Source organism: Canis lupus, chromosome 10 (assembly GCF_003254725.2).
Source record: "Canis lupus dingo isolate Sandy chromosome 10, ASM325472v2, whole genome shotgun sequence".
NCBI lineage: Eukaryota > Metazoa > Chordata > Mammalia > Carnivora > Canidae > Canis > Canis lupus.
This window is the reverse complement of record NC_064252.1, coordinates 7,407,462-7,434,200: the sequence shown is the minus strand read 5'-3', so window position 1 is coordinate 7,434,200 and position 26,739 is coordinate 7,407,462. Positions and strand designations below refer to the sequence as shown.

At 38.8% G+C, this 26,739-nt stretch overlaps 1 protein-coding gene across 4 annotated transcripts in view; it reads right to left on the bottom strand.

Moving 5' to 3' along the window:
* Positions 1-3,052: 3,052 nt before the first annotated feature.
* Positions 3,053-26,739, bottom strand: part of XPOT (exportin for tRNA) — a 41,920-nt gene continuing 18,233 nt past the window's right edge. For 3 of the 4 annotated variants that reach the window (XM_025476725.3, XM_049115730.1, XM_049115731.1), the window contains 16 exons: positions 25,961-25,999; positions 25,768-25,830; positions 24,681-24,805; positions 23,644-23,788; positions 23,374-23,493; positions 22,970-23,064; positions 22,023-22,092; positions 18,593-18,831; positions 17,383-17,668; positions 15,889-16,078; positions 13,958-14,074; positions 13,664-13,779; positions 12,749-12,796; positions 8,720-8,791; positions 6,369-6,425; positions 3,053-3,652 (listed from right to left, as the gene is read on the bottom strand). In XM_025476725.3, the coding sequence (XP_025332510.1) occupies positions 3,626-3,652; positions 6,369-6,425; positions 8,720-8,791; positions 12,749-12,796; positions 13,664-13,779; positions 13,958-14,074; positions 15,889-16,078; positions 17,383-17,668; positions 18,593-18,831; positions 22,023-22,092; positions 22,970-23,064; positions 23,374-23,493; positions 23,644-23,788; positions 24,681-24,805; positions 25,768-25,830; positions 25,961-25,999 (1,809 nt within the window). In that variant the 3' untranslated portion in view covers positions 3,053-3,625. Of the gene's footprint in view, positions 3,653-5,416; positions 5,512-6,368; positions 6,426-8,719; positions 8,792-12,748; positions 12,797-13,663; positions 13,780-13,957; positions 14,075-15,888; positions 16,079-17,382; positions 17,669-18,592; positions 18,832-22,022; positions 22,093-22,969; positions 23,065-23,373; positions 23,494-23,643; positions 23,789-24,680; positions 24,806-25,767; positions 25,831-25,960; positions 26,000-26,739 lie in introns of those variants that run through there. The other variant, XM_025476727.3, reaches the window with a different exon arrangement.

Here is a 26,739-nt window from a genome sequence, read left to right as displayed (position 1 = left end):
GGCCTCGGCGGCGCACACAGGGCGGGAGCGCTGGTGCGGCCGCTGCCTTCCCGGGCTCGCCGGCGGGCGGGGCGGGGGAGGCGGGGAGGAGAGGGAGGCCGGGGGAGGGGGGCGGGGCGGGGCAGGGGAGGGGGCTCCGGGAGGGCGGGGGAGGCTGCGGGGGGGGCCGGGGGAAGGAGGCCGGGGAGGCGTGGAAGGGAGGGAGACCAGGGTAGGGGGTGAGGCCGGGGTGGGGCGGGCCGGGGCGGGGAGCGGAGGCCGAGCGGGTGCCGCCCGGAGTCCGACCCGGGCCCCACCCTCCCTGCTCGCCCGCGCGCTCAAAGGGTGAAGCGGGCAGCCGCGCAGTCAGCACTTGGCGATTCCAGACCTGATTCCCAGAACTGCAAGTCCCGCCGCGTCGCACAGGCCCCGCCCCCCCGCGGACGCCCCGGAGCCGCCCTGAGAGCCGCAGGTGCGCGGAGCGCTGGGGAGCATCCCAGTCTGCGGGGAGGCCTCTGTGGCTGTTGCAAGGACTGCGGCTTACGATGATCCACACGTGAAATTCTTCATGTGAAGAGGCTCGATTTATTTTTATGCACCCTTTTTTTGGGGGGGGCGTTGTGCGGTGGGCGAAGGCCTCGGAAGTGGATGTGGACTGCCTTCCCGTCTCAGCCGTCTGTTGGGCTGGGGCGATCCTGGAGACCTTGACTACTCAGGGTCCTGAAATCCTCGCGGCTGTTCCTTCGGGTGACGCCTCCTGCCCGCGGACTGCGCTGCGGCCTTTGCACAGATGGGGAGGTCAGAGACTCCTGCGGCTTCACGGCTACACTTCTGAGCTGGAAGAGGAGGAGTTCTCAGTGGAGGACGACAGGAAAGCCAGGGACGGAACAGGAAACCACGGCAGACGGCTTAAGAACAGACCTGGGGGTGCAGTCCCAACTCTCCCCAAGTACCGACTCCAGGCGGCCTTCTTCCCCCCAAGTCTGTTCCCCTCCTGTGCACAGTGGCGGTAACAAAAGCCCACAGTAGTAATGCGTTGGAACAAAAGGAAGTCACTTTATTAGACTTTTAAACAATGTTTAAGCACTGGAACCACTGTAACAACAAATCTGTTTATACTGTTTACAATTCCAGTTTCAGTTTTCCTGTATGTAATAGCCAAGAATGAGATCTGTCCAGGTTCCTTTACAACAGGAAGACCTACAGCTCAAAAGTTTTATGGGAGAAAATGTCATTAGCTGAGCCAAAGGCCTTGACTCACGTATTTACCACGTAAGAGATGCACACTGAAATACCACAGGTATTTTCTTAAAAGGTAGAGCTGCTTGTGAACCAAGGAACAATCAAGACTTTAAATAAACTTAGGCACAGAAGTAGACCAGGCATCATAAAACCCTTGTTGGTGTTCCATAGTCAAGTCACACAAATCCCCATCTTTGACCTCCATGGCCGCAACTGTCAAGAGTCACTCTTGAGACAGTTATTTGGGTGCTTGTTTTTGGAAACTAAATACAGTACAAATAAGGTCATTCATGATGAAGCAGGGGTTCCTAATTGCTATGGTCCTCCCTAAATAAAGCCCTCCGGGTAACTTCAGGGAAAGATGGGAATTATGCGTGACTACAGGACATGGAAGTTTATTTACTACTGCAGACTCTTTAATTTCCGTGTCATTTTCTCTTGGCTCTGAACATACACGAATCTTTTGAAAGACCTCAAAAAGCCAGGCAAAAAGGAGCTGTCACCTTTACATCTATGGAACTGTATTTTGTAGTGACCATAGCTACTATGAAGCCTTCGTGGGCAGGTACAGTAATAAGCTCTTCAGGCTTAAATTCTTAGTTGTGAGGTAGCTACCATTATTTCGCCCATATTACAGATGTGGAAACTGCGGCATGAAGAAGTCATTTAACTTGCTTAAGCCTCTTAAAACCAGTGACAGGCAGAAATGTTATTTGAACCCACTGAATCTGCAACCTGTTTTAGCTCTAAGCACTATGCTGTGACTTGTTAGTATACTCTGAAAAGTTAGTGCGATTGCATGAGATGTAATGATCTTTCCCAATGAAACGTTTATGAAACACTCAAGCTTTCACATACCTATTTTTACTATTTATTTATTTATTTATTTAGAGTACTCACAAGTGAGCAGGGGCAGGGCAGGTGAGGGAAGAGAATCTTAAGCAGGTTCCACGCTCAGCATGAGCCCAATGTGGGACTTGATCTCATGATCCTGAGATCATGAACTGAGCTGGTATTAAAAGTAGGGATACTTGACTAAGCCACCCAAGTGTCCCCCTCCACATTTTTTTTTTTTTTTTGAGATAGCATTTATTCTTTTTAAAGTAAGCTCTAGGGGCACCCAGGTGGCTCAGTGGTTAAGCAACTGCCTTCACTCAGGGTGTGATCCCAGAGACCCGGGATCAAGTCCCACGTCCCTGCATGGAGCCTGCTGCTCCCTCTGCCTCTCTGTCATGAATAAATAAAATCTTAAAAAAAAAAAAAAAATAGAATAGTTTTAGGGAATTTATAGACCACTGAAGCCCATCATGAAAACTTTAAGGGAACCACGTGGGCCAAGGGTTAAAAACCCTCCCCTAAAATCTTGAGCTTTTAGAATTTAAACTTAAAAAAAAAAAAAAAAAAAACTTAAATGACTGTAATAGTAATCCTGCTGCTCAGTTTATCCCTCCTCTCTTAATTTTCTAAAACTAGTTAGTGATACTATTATTTTTCTTCTTGTTTTCTTGCATTGTCATGAATAAAAATGGGGGAAAATACTTCTAGTAAACAAAAGCCCACCTACTTGTAAGCAACATCAACACATAGCGTCCTAAGTAACTCCAATAAAAGAGGGAAAAATTGGATTTTAAATTCTATGAATAGATTGAAACAGCCTTTTTTTTTTTAACATTTTAAAAAGAATCTAAGAGAACTAAGTTGTATGTAACCTTTTGGGAGCATAAATCAATCATCTATAAGCTTATATGTGCAATTCTTTACATGGGAAATCAGGGAGACATGAGAACAGGAGATTAAAGTATTTATAATAATAATTCCAAAAAAGACTTGATAGATTTCGCTACGTAAAATTTATTTTTATTTTTTTATAAAAAGTGTATAACACTGGTACCTACTCTTAAATCAGTTAATTTATGAAACCATTCTCTTTTGTAGAACACACATTGGCATTGAAACAGTTTAAAGAAACGTAATGGCTATCTACAAAAAAATTATTTTGATTTGTTGTATTCCCCCCATATTTTAAGACTGCACACATAAAGGAAAATTAAAATTTTATATTTAGCAATTAAAAAAAAAGTACACTGTTTTCCTGCTATGGTCTTTATAAAGGTTGTAATGTTTCAAGTAAAAAAGAAAAAAAAGTACTAGGATGACCATGCTGTATCTTTTAACAGCATTTTTCTATAGAACAATTTGAACTGGCATGCAAGCAACTTCTCTTGTTGTCACATACCTGTATTCAGAGAAAATTACACCCATTTTACAGAAAAATCCCAATACATATACTGCGATAAGCTTAAAGCAATGTTTAAAAGACCAGTGTGAATGGCACACAAAAACTGCTTCTTTATAAATTAACTGGAATTCCTGATCAGAAAGTAGGCACAGGGAGATCCAGTCCTTAGGGCTTTGCTCTCTGGAAGAATACCTGTAAATAAAGTACAATTAGCACTGAGGTCAGAAGGTATCACCTTTCCCCAGAAGCATGACTCCAAGTCAGTAAGTGCTAGTCAGTCTTTTGTAAAATACAATCAATATTTAGAACATTTCACATATTTCATAAATCCACACCTGGCACAAGAACTTTCTTTTCTGGACAATTTGAGAAAGTCTAGAGATACGTTGACATTAGTTGGGCAACTAGTGAAAATATGGTATTAAGTCTAATGCGCTGAGAATTCAAGTGGTCAGAGGAAAACACGCTCTTTACCTTTCGCTGACTGGCACGCTGTCAAAGCTAATACTGGGAAATTAAATATTGAGGAAGAAACAAATCAAAGCTAAAGATAGCACCTGTTATCCCTTAAGGAATTTACTAATTTTTTTATCATAAAAAAATACTTGCAATTCAACATTTGAGACTATGAATGAATAGGCTAGAGTTTATGCTGGTGACTGGCCCAGTGTTGCCCACTACCTTCCACAGTTAGGTACATGTTTTGTGTGTGTGTGTGTGTTTTAATAAAGATTTTATTTGTAAGTAATCTCTGCACCCAGTGTGGGGCATGAACTCATATCCTGAGATGAAGCCAGCCAGGTGCCCCCGTAGTTAGGTGCGTGTTAAGAGAGCACTCGAAAGACTACTGGTAGGCAGTAACTCACTCGGGACCATATTCATCACTGTACTCTTAGCGCCTACGAGATCAGACGTTCAGTTAACAACCTATTGACTAAGTGAAGAGAAGAAAGATCACTGTGTGAGCAAAACGAAGCCTTACAAAGAGGCTCTGCTTGAGGTAAGCCTCAGAGTGGGTAGGATTCCTAAAGGAGGAGGGCTGCTAATAAAGCAGAATTTTGGAAGAACAGCAAGAATAGCAAAGACTGTTCCTGCAAGAGAAACCAGAAAGGCGGTCTGAGATCAGAATATGAAAAACAACAAAAATTCTGAATGAACCTATTTTTATTCAACGGTATAGGTTTATGAAGAGTATAAGGGGAATGAATTTCAAAGGACTGTTCAGGGTTTTCAAACAGCTCAGCCGGGCCCCAAGGGAAGGGGTATCAGTGTGAGAGGACACAAATCCACACCGGAGTAGCAGCAGTGGAGACAGAGAGGAGAGGCTGACAGGAGGAGAGAATCTGCAAGATCTAAGGATCCACTCCACGTAAGGAGAGTAGGCACGAAAGAGGGAACCTCACTTCTCCCACCAAGAACAGTGCTCTCCTGGAGATAATGCTCACACTGAAAAGCTGGGACCTGGAGGAAGACTTATTTATAAATGCAGCTGGATGAATTACTATGTTTGGAGCACAAGCCTGCTACACTGGATCTGCGGTTACAGACACCTTTAAGAGAGTTACAGTTTCTGTGAGCCCTTTCACCCAGTTCGGTCACAGTTATTTAACAGATGTTACCTCCGAAGGCGCTTTGCTTTTATAGGGAAACGGGAGTGGGGAGGGTTCCTAATGATAAAGCGTAATTCCCAATATTCTTTTCACAAACTCCTATTGGTTTAAGCTGACAAATGATTACTAGGGAAAAAACTGACAAGGGAAGATGTTATAGAACCAAAGTCAAAGGATGACACATTTATTTCCTCAGCAAAGGCCGAGACTTAGGAAATTACTGAATGCCTTGGACAAAAGGACCAGGCAGTCATTCATTAAGTCACCTGCTACCAATATATTTGGCATAGTGTTTTGTCCTCAAATTTGTTGAATGAAGGTAGTAATAAAAACAAAGAGCGGTTGCTCATTTTGTCACACTGTAACTTTATTTTCAGATGGAGGTCTTTTGTAGGCAGGAAGAGTAACTCATATGGATATTTGCAGCAGTTAGTACAGTACCTGTTACATAAAAAGCCATCACAGATTAATGAATGACTGACTACCTGGGTGAGAGCAAGACAGCTGTACCTCATGGGTTGTAAATTGTAAATAAGAATACCAAATACACATTTGATGCTTCTTGCCAACTTGGAGAGTTTTTTAAAAAATTAAAAAATTCACCCAATTAGGGGGGGCACCTGAGTAAAGTATCTGATTCTTGGTTTTGGCTCAGGTCATGGTCTCAGGGTTGTGAGACTGAGCCCGCATCGGACTCCATACTTAGTGCAGAGTCGGCTGCAGATTCTTTGCCCTTTTTTCCTCTCCCTCTACTCCATCCCTGCGTGCCCTCTCTCAAAATCTTTAAAAGAAAAAATTCACTCAATTTATGAATGTAAAAAGAGCCCTGATTGCCGAATCTGAGCATTCTTTCTGTCCGTTTTATAATTCAAAAGTTTCAAAAATAGGATATAGCCAAGTAACTTGTACTTCTCTTTTTATATTTTTAGTTTTCTTTCAAGTCAATATGGGTACATGTTCTTAAACATTATTTCTTGTCTCAGTCCTGTAGTTCCTATTTAATTACACCACAAACTGTAAAAGGAAACTGACATTTTCATAATATGTTCAAGCATGCACAGTGTGCTTAGGTCACTTTTTATGATCTTTTCTAAGAACTCAGTTGAAAGTGACTTTATACAAGATTCTGAAGTAGAACTAAAACTATAGATTTTTAGAAGCAGGTTTTAGAAGACATTCCAAAATAAGTAATAATTGGTAAGATTACAGTATGACACAGGATCTACAATAAGTATCCTCTCTAGGCTCTAAAATATTACCCAACTGTAAGAAGATATGTAAGGTTTCCAAATACCTACCTTTAAGTAATTTTTAAAAACTTTAGCATCAGGCTGCTGAAGCGCTTGACAAAACTCCTGGGGGGGGGGGGGGGGGGGCAGGAGGAAAGAAGGAGAATGAATCAAAAGTATTAAATTCACTGTAATTCAAATCCAGTTTTCTTTCTAAAATTGTGATTTAAAAAAGATACATAACTATTTTAACCATCAGTTCTATATGTACAGTACATCAGCATTAACTATATGCATACTATTGTGCAACAGATCTCTAGAACTTTTTATCTTGTAAAGCTACCTCCCAAGCCCTTGCCACCACCATTCTACTTCTGTTCCTAAGAGCTGGGCTACTTTAGATACTTCATATAAGTGGAATTATGCAGTATTTATAGAATCTTTGTGACCGGGTTACTTAATTTAGCATAATGCCCTCAAGGTTCATTCATGTTGTATGTAGCATGTGACAGATGTCCTTTAAGGCAGAATAATATTCCACTGTGTGTATATACTGCATTACTTCTCCTTCATCTGTCAAAAGGCATTTAAGTTGCTTCAAATCTACAGTAGTATGATAACTTATTAAAGTGAACCAGAACAGTTCCTCATCAAAAAAGGTTCTATGGCTTTTTCACATGTAACACTTGTCAGATATAGGCTTTTGACACTTTTAAGAACATGGCTCTCCTAGACAAAGTTGACTCACGCCTGAGAAGGGGAGAGGGACAAAAACTACCCTGCTCAGGCTGTATTCATCTTGGAAGAGTGGTAACTGAGCAGAGCCTGACCAAAAGAAAATGAGGTTAGTCTAATAGAATTCTGTAAACACTGTTGGCAGAGGCATATGAAAAAGGGAAAATTGGGGATGCTTCTTTTTATGATCAAATTATCAGCTAGAGATATAATTTTGTTTTACTTAGCAATCTGGTATATTTCTATTTTTGATGAGCATTAAGGTCATGTGAGTAATTAGTCATTTACCTTTTTTATTAAAACATTACCTTACTTACATAACAAATTATAGCTGAGAAAATTAATACCTCTAAAGATAAAGATGCTGGGTCATGAAAAAAAGAGATCATAAAACTCATTAAAAATGACATCACTCTTATCCAAGATAGAGCCTGTTTTTCACTTGATTTTTTTTCAATGTCTTTCATAAAATAGCATCATAACAACTTTTTAAAAATACTGTTGGTGAAGAAACAATTCCTAGCATCTACTGAAGAGATATGTAATAAAAATTTAGATACCTCAATTACATCTATGTGCTACTGGACAAGTCAGGATAACTCAACTCATGCCAAGAAAATCACTAAATGCCATTAAAAAAAAAATCACTTTGCAATTTTTAATATTTTTTTATTTAAAGATTTTATTTTATTTATTCATGAGAGACACAGAGAGAAGCAGAGACATAGGCAGAGGGAAAAGCAGGCTCCATGCAGGGAGCCACCCAGGTATCCCTCACTTCGGAAATTTGGTAAAAATTTAAGATCACTTTCCAGATACTTCACAATAGTTTCAGATTTAAAAAAATAAGCATTGATAAGCTTGGCATATGTAAAATGAATGATCTAGCACAAATCTTCACAATAGGTTGGTGAGTTGTGGGGCCCTTTGGCAGTCTGGGAGAGCCTACTGGATTCTCTAGAATGTTTTTTTACAATTTATGATACATGGGATTACAAAGGAAACTAACTATAATGACTTATGGTTATCGGGACACCTGAGGTGGCTCAGCGGTTGAGCGTCTGCCTTGGGCTCAGGGCGTGATCCTGGAGTCCCAGGATTGAGTCCCACATCGGGCTCCTTGCGGGAAGGGAAGCCTGCTTCTCCTTCTGCCTGTGTCTCTGCACCCCCCGCCCCATGTCTCTCATGAATAAATAGGTAAAATCTTCCCCCCAAAAATGACTTATGGTTATCAAAAACATGTGGTAGAGTAGTAAGATTTACTGACTCAGATAACAAGGTCCAGTGATATATCTTAATAGCTTATAATTTCAATATTTTGAAATATAGTTTGTGAGACCCCTGGAACAACTAATAAAACACAAAAACACTTCTGATTTCCACTGGTGACAACGTCACAGGCAATGCGAATGTTTTGTGATTTGTCACCTACACAATGGTAGGAAATTAAACTTTTGAAAAAAAAAATAAAAAAATAAACTTTTGGTTAAAGGTTAGTGAAAATGAAAATACCATTTTCTCCCATTCAATTTCATATACCCCTGAAGTTTGAACTCCTGTTATCTTATATATAGTAAAACATCAAGTTGAATGCAGTTTTACTTTCTTGACTCAAAATTAAGATAGAATTACAAGTCATATTTCTTTAACTAAAATTAAGAGAAATATCTACTCTGAGCTTTTACCTGAATTATTTCTGGAGCTACTTGTAAGGAAGGCAGGTATTCTTGTTGAAGATACTGAACACATTCTGGGCCCTGGAAATTAAAAGATAATTATAACTGACATTTTCTTAATATTAATAATGCATAAAAAGAGATTAGAATGACACATGTACACTTTAAACAGTATGGTATTGTGATTAAGAATATTGTTTGGAGCCAGACTGCTTTGGTTTAAGGCCTGACTTTGGCAAATTTCTGGTAACTTGAGCACGTTACTTAGCCTGAGCCTCGGTTTCCCCATCTGAAAAATGGAGTTATTTTAAGGAGTGGATGAGTTAAGAAATATAAAACTTTTAGAATAGTGCGGAGCATGCACTACATGTTAATCTTACTTATTAGCATTATACAGTGAAGATTAAACAAATGTTCTAAATCAAGGAAGTAACAATGCCAGAGTCTTCAAAGCACTGAAAGAAGACAGCAAACAGAGGTGCTCCTGTTCAATCTACCACAGGGTGGATTATATGGTATCTGCGGGTGCATGAGGGGAAACCTTTGGGCAAGGGTAGGGTTGTAACCATCCTGAGAAACTAAAATACAAGTGAGGATGAACAAAATGATATGTTAAGAGATAATAGCAATACAAGTACACCTCCCTTTTTCCTGTTCAGCCATCAGGGAATAGGAATTAAGCAGCCAAATGAGGAAATCAAGACAGAAAGATGAGGTGATTCGCCCAGTCTGCTGTTGATTACATTTGTACTGAAAAGCAGGTCACCTGATTTCTAAACCCAGGTTTTTCTCTGGGTTTTCTCTGCCATCTTCCTAAAAGTGATAATAGTGCGGGTTTTTTTTGTTTTTTTGTTTTGTTTTGTTTTTTTTTTTGGGCAAACTTAGTGGAGGGAAGGCAGAAGAATTCTACAAATGAATCCCAAACCCCTATCCCTTCACAGAAGCTACAAAGGAACTTAGGATACAATCTGAAAATGGTTTTCCTATAGCAACGTGTTTGAAAGGGTGACCTCTGCGCGCTCACAAATGCACAAGGTATTCTCACTTTCAAACCTGAATCTGATTTAAAGATTTTAATATGTTGATAACTCCAAACCTAGTCTAACTGGAAGTAACAGTTGTGAAATCACAAAAGAAAAAAAACCCATCTCTCCTCAATGCACTTCTCCCCGCCTTAACACTTGCATTTCCTGTTTAATATATATATATATTTTAAAAGATTTTATTTATTTATGAGAAACACAGAAAGAGAAGCAGAGACACAGGAAGAGGGAGAAGGCTCTCCATGGGGACCCCAAAGTGGGACTTGATCCCAGGACCCCAGGATCACAACCTGAGCCAAAGGCAGACGCTCAACTGCTGAGCCACCCAGGTGCTCCTGTTTAATATACTTCTGAATCAAAGAATTTTTTTGTTTCTTTCTCTACACTGACTCCTGGTCCTCTAACTCACTGGACCTATGGCATAATTTAATGACCTTTCAAAGGAAAGCTCTTCCTAATTCAGAGAAGCTAACAATGCACTGTTTTTTTTTTTTTTGTTTGTTTATTTATGATAGTCACAGAGAGAGAGAGAGAGAGAGAGAGAGAGAGGCAGAGACACAGGCAGAGGGAGAAGCAGGCTCCATGCACCGGGAGCCCGATGTGGGATTCGATACCGGGTCTCTAGGATCGCGCCCTGGGCCAAAGGCAGGCGCCAAACCGCTGCGCCATCCAGGGATCCCAACAATGCACTGTTTGTGAAAGTTTCTCAAGATTGCTTCTACATTCCTTTCTCACTGGTTTTTTTTTTTTTTTTGCTGCCTTTTGCTGCAAAATCCAAGTTTTTATTTAAAGTATAACTTCTCACCTTTCCCTCTCTATTTTTTTTTTAAAGATTTATTTATTTATTCATGATAGAGAGAGAGAGAGAGAGAGAGGCAGAGACACAGGCAGAGGGAGAAGCAGGCCCCATACCAGGAGCCTGACGCAGCACTCGATCCCAGGATCATGCCCTGGGCGCCAAACCGCTGAGCCACCCAGGGATCCCTCTCTCTCTCTTTTTTAAAGTAAGCCCAATGCCCATCATGGAGCTTAAACTGACGACCCCAAGATCAAGAGCCACATGCACTTACCAACTAAGCCAGCCAGGCACCCCTCGCTGTGACTTTCTAGCATTCTCTGTTTTGACTCTTCTCTTAGTATTCATACCTCTGGTTCTATTTCTAGCTTTTTCTTGACTCTTGCTTTAGCCAGATTTCTTTGTATCCTGGTCTTAGAAATTCTCATTCATTCCTACCACTTTACCTTGTGGACTCCAAAATCAGTATTTAGTTCTAATTGCTTCAGAGCCATATTCCAAAGCTCTCTGAACATGCTTCCAAGCTATCTCAAATTACAACCCTAGTGCCTATGGACTTCTCAACTTTTCATATATAACACAAGGCTAACTACCTAATCCTATTTTACTTTCTAGCTATTAATTCTATCTCCATACTTTAGCTAAACAGGTATTTCTATTATTTTCTATCAAATCCACAAGGCAATGTCTGCTCTGTCTTCATATACCTGCTTAACTTTGCCAGAATGACAGCCCCCCCTCTTGTCAGTCCAATCAATTTACATGTGTCCTGAGGCCTATCAAAAAAACAAAAACAGGGCAGCCCCAGTGGCTCAGCAGTTTAGCGCTGCCTTCAGTCCAGGGCGTGATCCTGGAGACCCAGGATCGAGGCCCACGTCGGGCTCCCTGTATGGAGCCTGCTTCTCCCTCTGCCTGTGTCTCTGCCTCTCTCTTTCTGTGTCTCTCATAAAATCTTTAAAAAAACAAAACCAAAACCAAAAACAAAACCACTTCTTTCCTATGGCTTTCTTCGATTACTGTGATAGGCAAAATTGCTTGTTCACCTTTAGTCTCACAATATTACACTTAATATAGATGTATTAATTTACCCCTATTCAAGTACTTAACTGAGAGTTATTTATATATTTACTTTCCTGATTCCAAGTCCAAAAAATATTGGGAGACTTTTAAACCTAATTCATCTTTATACAGCTCCTCTGCTGCCCCCGCAGTCCACATATACTCTTTATCCTAGCATAGTAGGCATAGAAAATGCTGCAGAAATGAAAATCCTTCAAACCTGTATTAGAAGAATCAAAAACTCAAGTTCAAATGAGGGAGTGGACTGAATGGAGACAGGTGAATATTTTTCTGAGGGGTGGGGGAGCTGCTATGTGGGAATGTCCAGTCCTGTGTTGGCATCCTAGCTTTGAGCGAAATTGGAGATAGGAGTTTTTATTTTTAAAAAAAGGACCTGATTTTTTATTTTTAAAATTCTATTATTAAGTAAGCTCCATGACCAAAGTGGGGCTCAAACTCACAATCCTGAAGTCAAGAGTTGCATAATCCACTGATAGAGCTAGCCAGGTGGCCTAGTACCTGATTTTTAAATGCTGGCAATCAGGGGCACCCAGGTGGCTCACTGGTTGAGCATCTGCCTTTGGCTCAGGTCATGACCCCGGGGTCCTGGGATCAAGCACCACATCGGGTTCCCTGCACGGGGCCTGCTTCTCCCTCTGCCTATGTCTCTGCCTCTATGTATCTCATGGATAAATAAATAAAATCTTAAAGTTAACAATCAATTCATGTTATTAAAGAATACTGTACAAGGCAAACAACTCACCAGCTGGATTCAGCCCAGATTCACTTACAATTTTACAAATGATTAACAAAACATGCTAAAGTTGTGAAGCACTCTAACCATTTGCAATACTAAGACTGAGAAACCCAGCTGTGAAGAGCCAACTAAGTCATGAAATGTGGATCTTTTTATGATTTTTCACATTGTCAAACCAAAACAGACATACATTATAAACTTCCTGTAATCCAAAACATAAAGGGCAGTAATAGATACTACTATCTGCATTCAACTCCTTCCTCACATTCAAAAAAAAGAACTCAACTTTTTCAAAAGGTATAGCAACAAGTCAAACACGATTAAAACCACTAACAAATCTACATGTAAGACGAAAGTGAAGGGGCATGGAGCGCAAAGCTTACCCGTTTGAGATGAATTGTTTTCAAAGTCACTGCACACTCAGATAAAGCCTATGAAAAACAAGTGTGAGAATTTTAATACACTTCATTTTTGGTTACTGATCCCACTTTTATTTCCGTGGCCACTGCCTATTAACAATTACTGCCAAACAAGGACAGAGGAAGGACAGTGACAGGTCTATGAAATAAGTGGGTTGGTAGAAAAAGGAAAAAAATTTAAAAACGCTGTCTTACTGCAGAATATGAAATTATAAAGCTTTTACTAGGCTTTGGGGAAATGAGTAGAGGGCAGTGCTTGACAGGAGTATTCTGAAAATGAGATCTAGGGAAACTATCATCCAAGCAAGAGAAAGTTACTCTTAATGGTTAGGAAAAAGCCATTAAGCACCAAGGTTTATAATGAAAATAGTAGAAAACTAGTAACTCAAATCAAGTTGTAAAGAGTGTTTGTATCATGTACCCTTTTCATGGTCCTAAAAAAGAGGAGTTGGAGGCTGTTAAAGGAGCTGGATTTTATAAATTAAATTTTAATATCAGGATTCAGTGAGAATCCACAAAAGGTCCAGAAGGTATCATCAATCTTTTAAAAATGAATCCCAATGTGAAATTAATTAAAAGAAAAATAGGGATCCCTGTGTGGCTCAATGGTTAAGCATCTGCCTTCGGCTCAGGGTGTGACCCCAGGATCAAGTCCTGCATTGGGCTCCCTGCATGGAGCCTGCTTCTCCCTCTGCCTGTGTCTCTGCCTCTCTCTCTCTCTGTCATGAATAAGTAAATAAAATCTTAAAAAAAAAAAAAAAAGAAAAAAAAAGAAAAATAACGGCAATGAAATTAACATGGTCAACCTGGCCTTAAAGAAACTGTGAGTTAGAATACACACGATGTACACAAGGTAAACAAAGATTCCTGGGTGCTTACCAACACTGTTTGTGCATCAGCCAGATCAAAGGTTTGTTTTAAAGGTGCTAGGAAACATGCTGGGACAATGTGCTTATAAACAAAATCAGCAAATCCCACTGGTCCATCTTTACCTCCTGTCAAGACAATTCAAATTTTCATCTTGTATATAAAAAAAGGCAATTAGTTATCATTGGGGGAAGTCAACTCCGAGCTCCTATCTACGTTAGAGCTAGGGATTCCATTTTTCCTTTCTAAGGGTCTTAGGAAACAGGTTGGAATCAAGTTTTTTTTAATGTTTTTAAATCCTCTTACCCCACAGTTCTACCAACTTGGAAAGGATGATAAAACATGTTTTCTGTGCAATCGGATCTGGATATTCGACTGCTCCTTGGATAACAGTAACCAACACTCGTTCTACATTCTCTGCACCTGAAGAGAAATAACAATTTGAATTTAAAGATTTGAGGGAGTGCATGCGCGCATGAGCACATGCGAGGGAGAGAGCATGTGAGGGAGAGAGCATGTGAGTGGGGGGAAGGGGCAGAGGGAGAGAATCTTCCAGGAGACCCCTGCTGAGCCAGGAGCCCAATATGGATCTCACAATCCTGAGATCATGACCTGTGCCAAAACCAAGAGTCTGACACTTAACCAACTGTACCACCCAGGCACCCTGAATTTAAATTTAATAAGACCTAGAAAGGCAACCCAAAGGCAACTCATTTCATGATTTTTAATTTTTATTTTTGGATAAGTTAATTAACCTGTATTTTTAAATTCTTTTATTACTATTTTTAATTTAGATTTTAGGTAGTTAACATACAGTGGAATGTTTCTGGAGTAGAATTCAGTGATTTATCACTTACATACAACACCCAGTGCTCATACCAACAAGTGCCCTCCTAAATACCCATCACTCATCTAGCACATCCACCACCCAACTCCCACCACCAACCGTGTTTCTTCTCTATCACTGAGTCTCTTAGAGCTTCTCTCTTTTTTTCCTTTTCCTGCTTCCCATATGTTCATCTGTTTTATTTCTTAAATTCCGCATGAGTGAGATCATATAGTATTTGTCTTTCTTTTCACTTAGTATAACATACTGTAGCTCCATCCATGTTGTTGCAAACAGCAAGATTTCATTCTTTTTGATGGGTAACTAATCTTTTTTATCCATTCATCAGTTGATGTACATTTGGGCTCTTTCCATAGTTTGGCTACTGTTGTTAATGCTGCTATAAATATCATTGGTGCATGAATCCTTTTGGTAAATACCTGCTAGTGCAATTTCTGGATCATAGGGTAGTTCTATTTTTGAATTTTTGAGGAACCTCCATACTGTTTTTCTAGAGTGGCTGCGCCAGTCTGCATTCCACTAATAGTGCAAGAGGGTTCCCTTTTCTCCACATTCTTGCCAACACGTTTCTTGTGTTAATTTTAGCCATTCTGACAGGTGTGAGATATCTCAGCTGCTTTTGATTTGCATTTCCCTGATGATGAGTGATGTTGAGCATCTTTTCATGTGTCTGTTAGCCATCTGGCTAGTCCTTTTTAGAACTAAAAGTGTTTCTTCATGTCTTCTGCCTATTTCTTAATTTGGTTATTTGTTTTTTTGGGGGTTGAGTTTATAAGTTCTTTGTAGATTTTGAATACTAATCCTTTATCACTTATGTCATTTGAAAATATCCTTCCGTTCCATAGGCTTTTAGTTTTGTTTCCTTTGCTGTGCAGCTTTTTATCTTGATAAAGTCCCAATAGTTCATTTCTGCTTTTGTTTCCCCTGCCTGTGGTGACATTTCTAGTAAAGAAGTTGCTGCGCCAGAGGTCAAAGAGGTTGCTGCCTGTGTTCTCTGTGTCCTTTAACACTATTTGTTGAAGATACTCTTTTCCATTGGATATTCTTTCCCGCTTTATTGAAGATTAGTCAACCATAGAATCGAGGATCCATTTTTCAGTTCTCGATTTTGTTCTCAACTGTCAGGTCAATGCTGGCAAGCTGCCACCATGCTATTTATACCACTAAAGAATCAATTAAAGAATACTGCCCTGGGAAAATGGGAACTAAATACAAATTAATTTTAAGACCCTCTACGTGAAATGGATTCCCACCTTGGTAATGATGAACTGCCAACCCAGGGAGAAATATACAACCACTTTAAAAGTATGATATTTACTTCAACTAGCTCTTGCTCATATTGACATACAACTGTGACAAGGCCTCAAGCAGATAATCTCAGCACCCCCACCTTGATTTGCTATGACTTCACTCATTCCACTGCCTGTGACTGTTTGCAGGAAAGCAAAGTAACTCCTTCGCAACATTTGCTTCTCTAAAGCAGCAGACTGGTCATTTTCTTCTGCTGGTCGGAGCAATACCTCAAAAATTGCATGAAGGAGAGGCATGAACATTTGTTGTAAAAATGGAGATACCTGTATCTGAAGATAAAAAACAAGTATTACTACTTCCGAAAGGTGAAAGATAATTATTAATATGAAACTAAGAAATACATGCTTTACATAAAGCCTTTATCCAGAGTTTCTATTAAGGATATATATTTACATAATTCTGTTGGCAAATATCAATGTCAGGACAAAAATCTACATTAAGGATATACAGTATTGAAATCTTCAAAATTGTTAAGTTCAATTCATTTCCTACAGTTCAAGATTCAGGTTAAAGTAACAGGGATTCAGGGGCACCTGGGTGGCTCAGTCGGTTAAGCATTAGCTCAGGTCATGATTTCAGATTCCTGGGATCAAGCCCAGCATTGGTCTCCCTGCTCAGCAGGGGTCCTGCTTCTCCCTCTCCCTTTACCTCTCCCCCCAGCTTGTGTTCTCTTTCTCAAATATATAAAATCTTAAAAAAAAATAGGGATTCAGATATATTTCACAATTGAATATTACTATAAAATATTTTCTAATTTAAATAATCAAGAATTTGCTACATTATATTGCTAAATTATAAGTAGAATTTATATGATTGGGCTCTCAAGGCCTTATATGCTGTGAAGTAAATTGCTTAACTTCTCTGTCTCAATTTCTTTCTTTTTTTTTTTTTTTTTTTTAATTTTATTTGAGAGGGAAAGAGTGAGCAAGGGCAGGGTGAGAGGCAGAGGGAGAAGTGGATTCCCCCCTGAGCAGGGAGCCTGATGTGGGGATTAATCCTAGGACCCCGGGATCATGACCTGAGCCAAAAGCAGATGCTTAACCGACTGTGCCACCTAGATGCCCCTCAATTTCTTCATCTATAAAATAGAATAGTTCTCTTTAGGAGGATCGAATGAATTAATATACAAAAGAAAGCTTAAAACAGATTTTGAACACAGAAAGCACTATGTGTTAATCATTTTTATTAGCCAGCTTATACTTGACTTAAATTTCCTTGTACAATAAAACTGACTTTAATACACTGAATTAATTTCAAACTCCTGCCTGGGCACTCAAAGTTACAAGTTCTTATTTACTGCTAGACATTTTAGTACTCAATGTTGTTTTCATTTGCTTCTCTAAAATAGTAGATTGTTTTCTTCTGTACAGAGGTAAGGTTTTTATTAAAGCATCCATTAAATATGGTCTATGTGTCAGGCAGTGTGCTAGACACTGGAGAGGACTATGGTCCATGCCCTCAAGTGACTTATATTAAAAAAACAAACCAAGGGGCAAATGCCAAAATGTATTTGAAGATAAATATATCTAATTTAAAAGTCAGGAGGTTTCTGAGCCCTGAATGTCTGAGGTACCTTAAATTTGGCTGTAATCTGGTTGATAAGAGGAATGAACTCCTGGAGGTCTTTTGCTTCACAATCTTTGAGCATGTGTTCAGAGGCAGATGGGATGAATGGAAGAACTTCTTCCTCTAGGCAAATAATCATGCGATGAAGGAAAGTACGAACTCCACTTCTGAGAATATCCTTTTGCAAGGGACAACTGAGGGCTGGCAAGAATGTCTGTAAACAGTCCAGATAAACTTCGGAACAGCCACACTGTTTCACAGTCTGCTTGTTGCTGAAAGCTTTGCTGGTTCGGCTATATAAGCAAAATCAGACAACTAGTTTTAACTTTATTCTTTAAAAGTTTTACAGAGTAATAAAAAATAATGCACAAAAAATTGCAAAATTGACAAAACTAAGAAGCCAATTACTTATTTTCTATGTCATGACTACTTCCATCTTTAGCTAATATGGTTATTTGTTATACTATTGCTTCCAGTTACCATTCCAGAAACGGTTCAAATTAAATGAATGAGAGGTAATTAATACGATTCTAATAAGAATCCACCTAAATGTTTGACTAAAATCCTACTGATAAAATATACAGAAAAGAAAAAAAATCCACTTACTATGACTGGGCTGTACTAGACAATCTGCAAACTACTGATTTAAATTTAGAAAACAATCTTTAGAATCAAGTTATTTATACAACCTAACATTAGCTTTTGCACTGAAGTACTCTACAGAGCAACTTCTCTGTGTAGAATCAGCAGTCACTACAACTTTCATATTGCTATTGTTTGCCAATAAAATGTATGGGCAGGGAGAAAGAAAAGGCAGCTTAGGTGGTCTTCAGGACACAAGGCAAGAGCTAAAAAGAAGCCTCAAGATTTTGTCAGTGCCAAGACTGATCCAAAATGGCCCAATATGTCACTGGTACATAAACTCTTCAGCTAATCCCCCTAAGTACATGATCAATTTATATTAAAGAAGTCAGAAGAATTAAGGATTTAGATACTGGTCAAAACCAGAAATGCAGAATATTATGTGATCTATTCCCTTCTTCAGCTAAATCTTCTAATTCACTGAGTTTAGAGAAGAAAGGTTTAGATAATTCTCTGGACAATCCAGTTTTCAAAACATAGATGTGTTTCCCCAGTTCTAAAAGATCCAAGTAAATGGTTCTGTGTGTATACAGACACTCACTTTACAATTTTAATTTAATTATAATCACGCTCACCTGGCAAATCCAACAGCATGGTTGAGACAGTCTGCTAGTGATGCCTGTCTTTCTTCATCTTGTGCCAGCATCAATTTTTCTAATAGAATTTTAAACTTCTCCATTAGTGGAGTTAACAGATTTCTCATTAATGCTTGTTTCCGTTCAGCTGGATATTCACTATTAACAATCAGCACTCCGGCTGTCTCATAAATAAACAGTTGATCATCGCTGCTCAACAAAGACTGGTAACCATTCTCCTAGAAAGAAATTTAGTCCTATTGGTGTTTATCATTGTTTATTTATTTTTTAAGATTATTTATTTATCCATGATAGAGAGGCAGAGACAGAGAGACAGGCAGAGACACAGGCAGAAGGAGAAGCAGGCTCCATGCCGGGAGCCCGATGCGGGACTCGATCCCGGGACTCCAGGATTGCGCCCTGGGCCAAAGGCAGGTACCAAACCGCTGAGCCACCCAGGGATCCCCTTTATCATTGTTTAGTTCCTCTCATTTAAGCACAGTTAATACAACAGGCACAGGAGACGTAATCTATCACGTAAACTCATTATTAAAAAGCAGATCAAGTATTTAAAAAAAATTTTCTCCCAGCACCATATAATGGAAAGAAAACTGAATTTGAGGTCTAAAGGTCACAGGTCTAACCCCCCCCCCTTTTAAGATTTTATTTATTTACTCATAGAGACAGAGAGAGAGAGAGTCAGAGACACAGGCTGAGGGAGAAGCGGCCCCATGCAGTCCCCTGACGTGGGACTCAATCCCGGGTTCCCGGGATCACGCCCTGGACTGAAGGCGGTGCTAAACCGCTGAGCCACCGGGCTGCCTAATTCTCCCCTTGATAAAACTTTGCAAATTATCATAGAAGATAATTATTAGTTAGCCTTCTGACTTGTTTTCTTTTTGTAAAAATCTTATTTGTAAAACTGTTACAAGGCTAAAAATGAGATGTACAAAGGTGCACTGAACATTAGTATAAAGGCCATAGAGGTTAATATTTTAAAGCACTTAAATACTGAGTAGCAATAAAAACCACACAATAAATACATACATATACAGCAGTTGTTACTTGAAAACATTTGAAAATAAGACTGCAAATCAGAGAAATAGTTCTCATTCAAGCACAAGTAAATATCCCATATACTTAATTCTTGTTAATGAATTTTATTATATTTTACATTTATATATAATCTTTTTTAGAGAGAATCTTAAGCAGGCTCCACACTTAGTGTGGAACCCAACATGGGGCTTGATCTCAAGACCCTGAGATCATGACCTAAGCTGAAATCAAGAGTTGGATGCTTAACTGACTGAGCCACCCAGGTACCCCTATTTTTTACATTTATGCATCCAGAGAGGTCAAGAGGGTGAAAATATCAGGTGTGGCCTCTAGATCCAATACTAACGCTCCTTGTAAAAAATTACATAAAAATCTAGAATAAATTATGTGGTGATTTTATATAAAAGAATACCTCATCTAAGGGGCACCTAGGTGGCTCAGTCAGTTGAACATCAGACTCTTGATTTCAGCTCAGGTCATGATTTCAGGGTTGTGGGATTGGGCCCCACAGGAGGCTCTGCACTTGGCAAGGAGTCTGCTGGAGATTCTCTCCCTCTTCCTCTGCCCCTCCCCCAACTCATACTCTAAAATAAATAAATCTTAAAGAAAAAAAAAACACCTCATCTATTAAAAGAAGCATGTCCCTATGTAAAAGTCGCTAAAGCATTTAAGTACCACTGGGACTAACCACTGCTGCAGGAGCTGAGAACACAAAGGTAAACTATATAAGGTACTTAAAAAATGGATATTCATTACCCTATTAAGCAGACAACATCAGGTAAAAGCAAATTTTTTTTTTTTTAATTTATGATAGTCACACAGAGAGAGAGAGAGAGAGAGAGAGAGAGAGGCAGAGACATAGGCAGAGGGAGAAGCAGGCTCCATGCACCGGAAGCCCGATGTGGGATTCGATCCCAGGTCTCCAGGATCGCACCCTGGGCCAAAGGCAGGCGCTAAACCGCTGCGCCACCCAGGGATCCCCGGTAAAAGCAATTTGAACAAAGCCTTTTTATATAGTAAAAAAGGATTATGGGTATAAGCTTGTTTATATTAATGGTACAAAAACATGAACTACTTAATATCTATAAGATAATATAACGTAATAGGATTTTTAAGTTGGCTCCATGTCCAGTGTAGAGCCCATTACAGGGCTTGAGCTCACAACCCTGATATCAAGACCTGAGCTGAGATCAAGACCTAAGCTAAAATCAAGAGTCAGCTGCTTAACCGACTGAGCCACCCAGCTGCCCCATAACTTTCTGAATGCCTAACTCTCATTGGTCAGTGTGAACTGCTACAGAAAATTTGGCCTTAATTAGATGAAGTTTAATATTGAGGTTTTTGTACTGTGCAAAGATAATTTAACCACAGAAGTCATTAGTAATCCTTCATGCAGTAAAATTATATAACTACTATACTCTAAATACTGATATTTACTTCAAAGAATAAAAGTATTTTTATGTTTAACACTTTTTTTTTTTTTAAAGATTTTATCTATTTATTCATGAGAGACAGAGAGAGAGAGAGAGAGGTAGAAACACAGGCAGAGGGAGAAGCAGGCTCCATGCAGGGAGCCCGACGCAGGTCTCCAGGATCACACCCTGAGCTACAGGTGGCACTAAACTGCTGCGCCACCAGGGCTGCCTTATGTTTAACACTTCTAAGTGGCTGCTTCAGTATTAACTTTTATCAAAATGAAAAAAATACGTAGAAGTTAAAACACACTTACAAAGCATCTCACTTAAATCTTTCTTACGAAATGAACACCAAAATAGCAATCAGCATTTAAACTTTTTTATCCAAAGCCTCAAGTTACCCCAAAAAAGTCAATCTAATGGTCGCAGTCACTTAGAACAGCTAATATGATCATATACTAAACAGGAAATCATTTAGAAATTGAATTTTTCTTTCTCCATAAAATACTTCAACATTTAAGAGAAAGCCGATCATATCCCACTCTGCCAAATTTATCATTTGATTATGATTCCTTTCCATTTTTATTAATATTTTTAAAGATTTACTTATTTATTTGAGGAGATTAGGGGGAGGAGCAGAGGGAGAGAGAAACTCTGCATTGAGTACAGAGCCTGACCCTGAGATCGAGCCCTGAGCCAAAACTGAGAGTTAGATGCTTAATCAACTGCACCACCTAGGTGCCCCTCTGTTTTTATTAATTCTATTGATATGTTTTGCTTACTAATCTCAACAGTATTTTGGTAACCAGAACTAACCCTTGTACACAAGCCCCCATCCCTGCCACTGCCAACCCCATTAGGAAAATTGTCCACGAGGCACAAGCCTTAAAGACTAAAGGCATGTGTGGCCATCAATGATACTTGGGTAAAATCTGTAATTTGGAAAGACAGATACTTACAGGTGGAGAAAGCTCTAGTAAATCTTGTATTCTATTCAGAATATCTTCAATGAAAGGATTCATTTGTTTACTGAATAAAGGCAAAAAAGGAGAAATCACAATTATGTAAACAACTGTGCTCAAAATACAAAATTCCTTTTTAAAAAGGGTAGGAACAAAAAAATTCTATTCTAAGCTAATCAGATGTGATCATTAAGACAAGCCAGAATTTTTAAAAATTACAAATTTTTTAAGGTCTTATTTATTTATTTACTTATTTATTCATTCATTCATTCATTCATAAGTGACATACAGAGAGAGGCAGAGACATAGAAAGAGAGAGAAAAGCAGGCTTCCCATGGGGATCCCGATGCGGGACTTGATCCCAGGACCTGGGATCACACCCTAAGCTGGAGGCAAATGCTCAACTGCTGAGTCACCAACGCATTCCCCAAAATTACAAACTTATAAACCTAAGAAAAAGTAGTTTTCATACCAAGAAAATGGTACGAATAAGAAACAATACAAAACAGAAAGGTTAAAAATTTTCCATTTTTTTAGGTTAAAAAATTTTCCATGAAATGTATTCTCTAGAATTTCAAAGAAGCCATACAGTAATCCATAACAATAAAACTGTTGGTTAAATACATAACTAATGTCATTGGTGATATGTGTTATATATAAAAATATATAGAACTGCAAATAAATATATATATACGAAAAATATACATAACTGCAAAAAGTATATGTCATGCAAACAAATCTCTTTGCAGTGATGAACCTGGCTACTGAATAGAAGAGGTCATATCATAACATTATGATACTAAAAAAGAAAACCTGATTAAAAGAAATAAACCTAAAACAAACAGAATCAAGTCTACCACAGGCTTTTAGAAAATAACTTCTAGGTCTTATTTAGCAATCTTAAAAACAAAAAGTAAACATAACAGCTGATATTTCATACTTACTTCAGAGATTTGACAAATCTGGAGAACAGGTAAGCAGTTCTGCTCCGTACTTTTGCACTAGAATGTCGCAGACCTCTATGATCTAAGAAAGCCATCTAAAGAAAGAGACACCTTTACTATTTCTGCACTTATTTTAAGTTTTTGTTGCCATTGTCACAATACATTTTTGTTCCCATCAAATTTTACTTTTTAGCTCCTAGAAGGCAGGAACCAGGTATACATAACAAGTAATCCTGGAGGGCACCAATAGGCCCTTGAGGACTTGTTTTAGGTGACTGATTAAGCCAGAAACTGTCCATTTTAAAGAAACAGAGGAGGGGACAGTTTCAGGATATTTAGAGTTTATAGCTAAAGTACATGGGAACCCCCCTCCCTCCAGAAATTGAGAATAAATGAATACTTACTAGTACACATGGAATGTGCTGAGGTTCAACTGTGAAAAACTTTTCATATCTAACAACAGTTTCGAAGAACTCCAATGTCACAGATGTATGCTGATAGGAACTAACTCCTGATGTTACCAACTGGAGCAGGAAAAAGTTAAGAAATCTGTCCTTATTCATCGTAACATCAAAATGCCCCAGTGTTAACAGATGCTAACTTAAGGAACTCCCACTAGCTCACAGTGAAAACAGAAAATCATGTTCAAAATAAATTATCTGTAGTATACTTACAGTTCGCATCATATCCTGCAAAGCACTAGCTTTTGAAACATCACCTGAGAAGTGAGCACCATGAGATACTGGAAGAGCTTCTGCCAACATATACAGCAATCTTATTGCTACTTCAACTTCCATAAAACGTGTTGTCTGCCAATTCCTACCAAGACCGAATACATACGTGAGACTTGAATATAAACATTTTATGCAACACCAACAAAACCCTCTTTATTTAGTATTTATTTTTTATTTATTCATGAGAGACACAGAGAGAAAGAGGCAGAGACACAGGCAGAGGGAGAGAAGCAGGCTCCCTGCAGGGAGCCCGATGTGGGACTCGATCCCGGACCCCGGGGTCATGACCTGAGTCCAAGGCAGACGCTCTACGGCTGAGCCACTCAGGCGTCTCAAAAGCCTCTTTAATTATTAAGAAGTCATAGCAATTCCTTAATTTCAACAGAAGACAAAACTTACATCACAAAAGTAAAAAATAACTGGTGCAGTCCATTTCATTGTTTACATTTCAAAGAGCAGTGTTTCCCCACAAGGATAATGATAAACAGAGACGACAATGACATGGATGAAGCTACAGTGTATTATGCTAAGGGGGATAAGCCAGAGAACAAATACCCTATCACTTCACTCATATGTAGAATTTAAGAAACAAAACAGATGAACAAAGGGGAAAAAGAGATAGACAAACAAAAAGAATCTAAACAATAAAGAACAGAGGGTTACCATAGGGGAGGTAGATGTGGGGGATGAGTGCAATAGGGGATGGGTACTAAAGAATACACTTATCGTGATGAGCAATAAATAATGTACAGACCTATTAAATCGCTATAATGTGTACCTGAAACTAATGTAACACTGTATGTTAACTACACTGGAATTAAAAAAAGAGGTAAATGGAGACAAGTGCATTGCTTCAGAGATACACATAAAATCTTAATAAGTAACAAAAATTATTAAGTTATGTGAATAATTTATTGTAGATGATCAAGGAGAAAAGGAAAGGCGTAGACTTGTCACAAAAACAGTAATAAACTTACTGTAGTGTAGAGCTAAAAACTCTGCGAACAGAAGCCAACAGTAACTCTGGTGAAACTTGAGCAAGCCTGTCCAACAATAACTTCAGTTGTTTTCTATATTCTACAAACATGGCTTCATCTTCACCCTAAGATATATTTAAAAATTTTTATTTTAAAACTTAAAAGCCTGAAAATTCACATAAATGGTTGGTTCTCACATAGTATTATGCATTTATAAATTTAGTATGTACCTTTTCTCTCCTCACAAATAAGCATTTCTGAACACAGCCCTAGACCTCAAAAGCCTGGAGCCAAAAACAGTATATGTAGGAGGTTAAATTAAGGACAAGAATCTGAAACCAAATGGGTTCATGCTGGGCTTTATGAGAACTTCACCACCTTATTTGTACTCCTTGTATCTTGTAATACCATATGAATGGAAATATCTGTAACAAGCCTGGCTCTTTGTAAGTGTATCATGTGTTATCATCACCATTATCTTTTCACAGTCCAAAGTTTTTGATGCCTCAGGTGGGGAATTGAACACTTAGCACATTGCAAAATAGTATAAGCCATGCTTGAGTTGACAGGAAGCACTTGATGATCATTGTATTTGATGGTAAACTGACTCACTGGCAACCGTGGACAAGACTTGTAACTGCAACAGGTCCAGAGAGTTAAATGACTCATTCCTACTCTCCCACAGACACTTATGATCGGAGGTCCACTGACCAGGCCTCAACTCATCACTCTTATTAAATGTAAACTGCAATATGATCACCAATGATATTGTCAATATTTTACAAAGTTCAGTGCCACCAAATGTTTTAAAAAAAGTGACAAAATACCAAAAAGGTATTTTTTGAAGATATTATGAAGGATTATAAGGCTTCTATTAATTCACCTAAGGCTGAAGTCAATCGTAACCAAGAGTGACTGTTAAAATACTTCGTTTTAAAGGACTCTAACATAATCAAAACTTAAAATGTAAAAAAAACAAAAAACAAAAACTTAAAATGTTAATTTGAGGTAAGTAAATAACGAATTAAAACTGGTTTCCCCCCAGTGTAAAATTCTTTTTCTTTTTTTCCCACTGTAAAATTCTTACCTCATTTTCAAAGTTATATTCTTCATCATAAGTCAGTTTTTTCATAACAGCCAACATGATTGCCTAAAATTAAGAATAAAATGTCTTTTGTCAGTTTCCTTTAACTTGATATACTTTGAAATTAACTTGTATTTCAAGACAGACTGCAGATACATATTCTAGTATTGTTTTATAAGAAGCAAAAAAGAATTACCTCCACATTAGCTTTTTGCTGATCCGAGAGCACTGGAAGCTGTTAAAAAGTAAGAAACAATTTATTAGATTTCCTAAAGTTATACTCCCTTATCACAATATTTTTCTTTTTTTAAAAATTATTTTAAATTTTATTTATTTATTCATGAGAGACAGAGAGAGTCAGAGACACAGGCAGAGGGAGAAGTAGGCTCCCTGTGGGGGAGCCTGCGGGACTCAATCTCAGGTGCCCCACTCCCCCGCCTTTTTAAAAATGATTTTATTTTGGGCCCCTGGATGGCTCAGTTGGTTGAGTGTCTGCCTTCGGCTCAGGTCGTGATCCTGAAGTCCTGGGACTGAGCCCTGAGTCTGAGCTCTGAGTCCTGCTTCCCCTCTCCCTCTGCTCCTCTCCCTGCTTGTGCTATCTCAAATAAATAGAATAAAATCTTTGAAAATACATAAATATTTTAATAAATTTATTTGAGAGAGAGCATGAAGGGTGGGGGAGGGAGAGGGACAAGCAGACTTCCTACAGAGTAGGGAGCCTGACAAGGAGTTTGATCCTAAGACCCCAGGATCATGACCTGAGCCGACGATGGCAGACACAACTAAGTGAGCCACCCAGGTGCCCCTCACAATATTTTTCTAATCAATTAAGATCTTTTAAAACATGCACACAACTTTCGTGGAGGGCAGTTTGGCAGTACCTTTTAAAAAAAAAAAAAAAAAGATTTATTTATTTATTCATTCATGAGACAGAGAGAGAGAGAGAGAGAGAGAGAGAGAGAGAGAGAGAAAGCA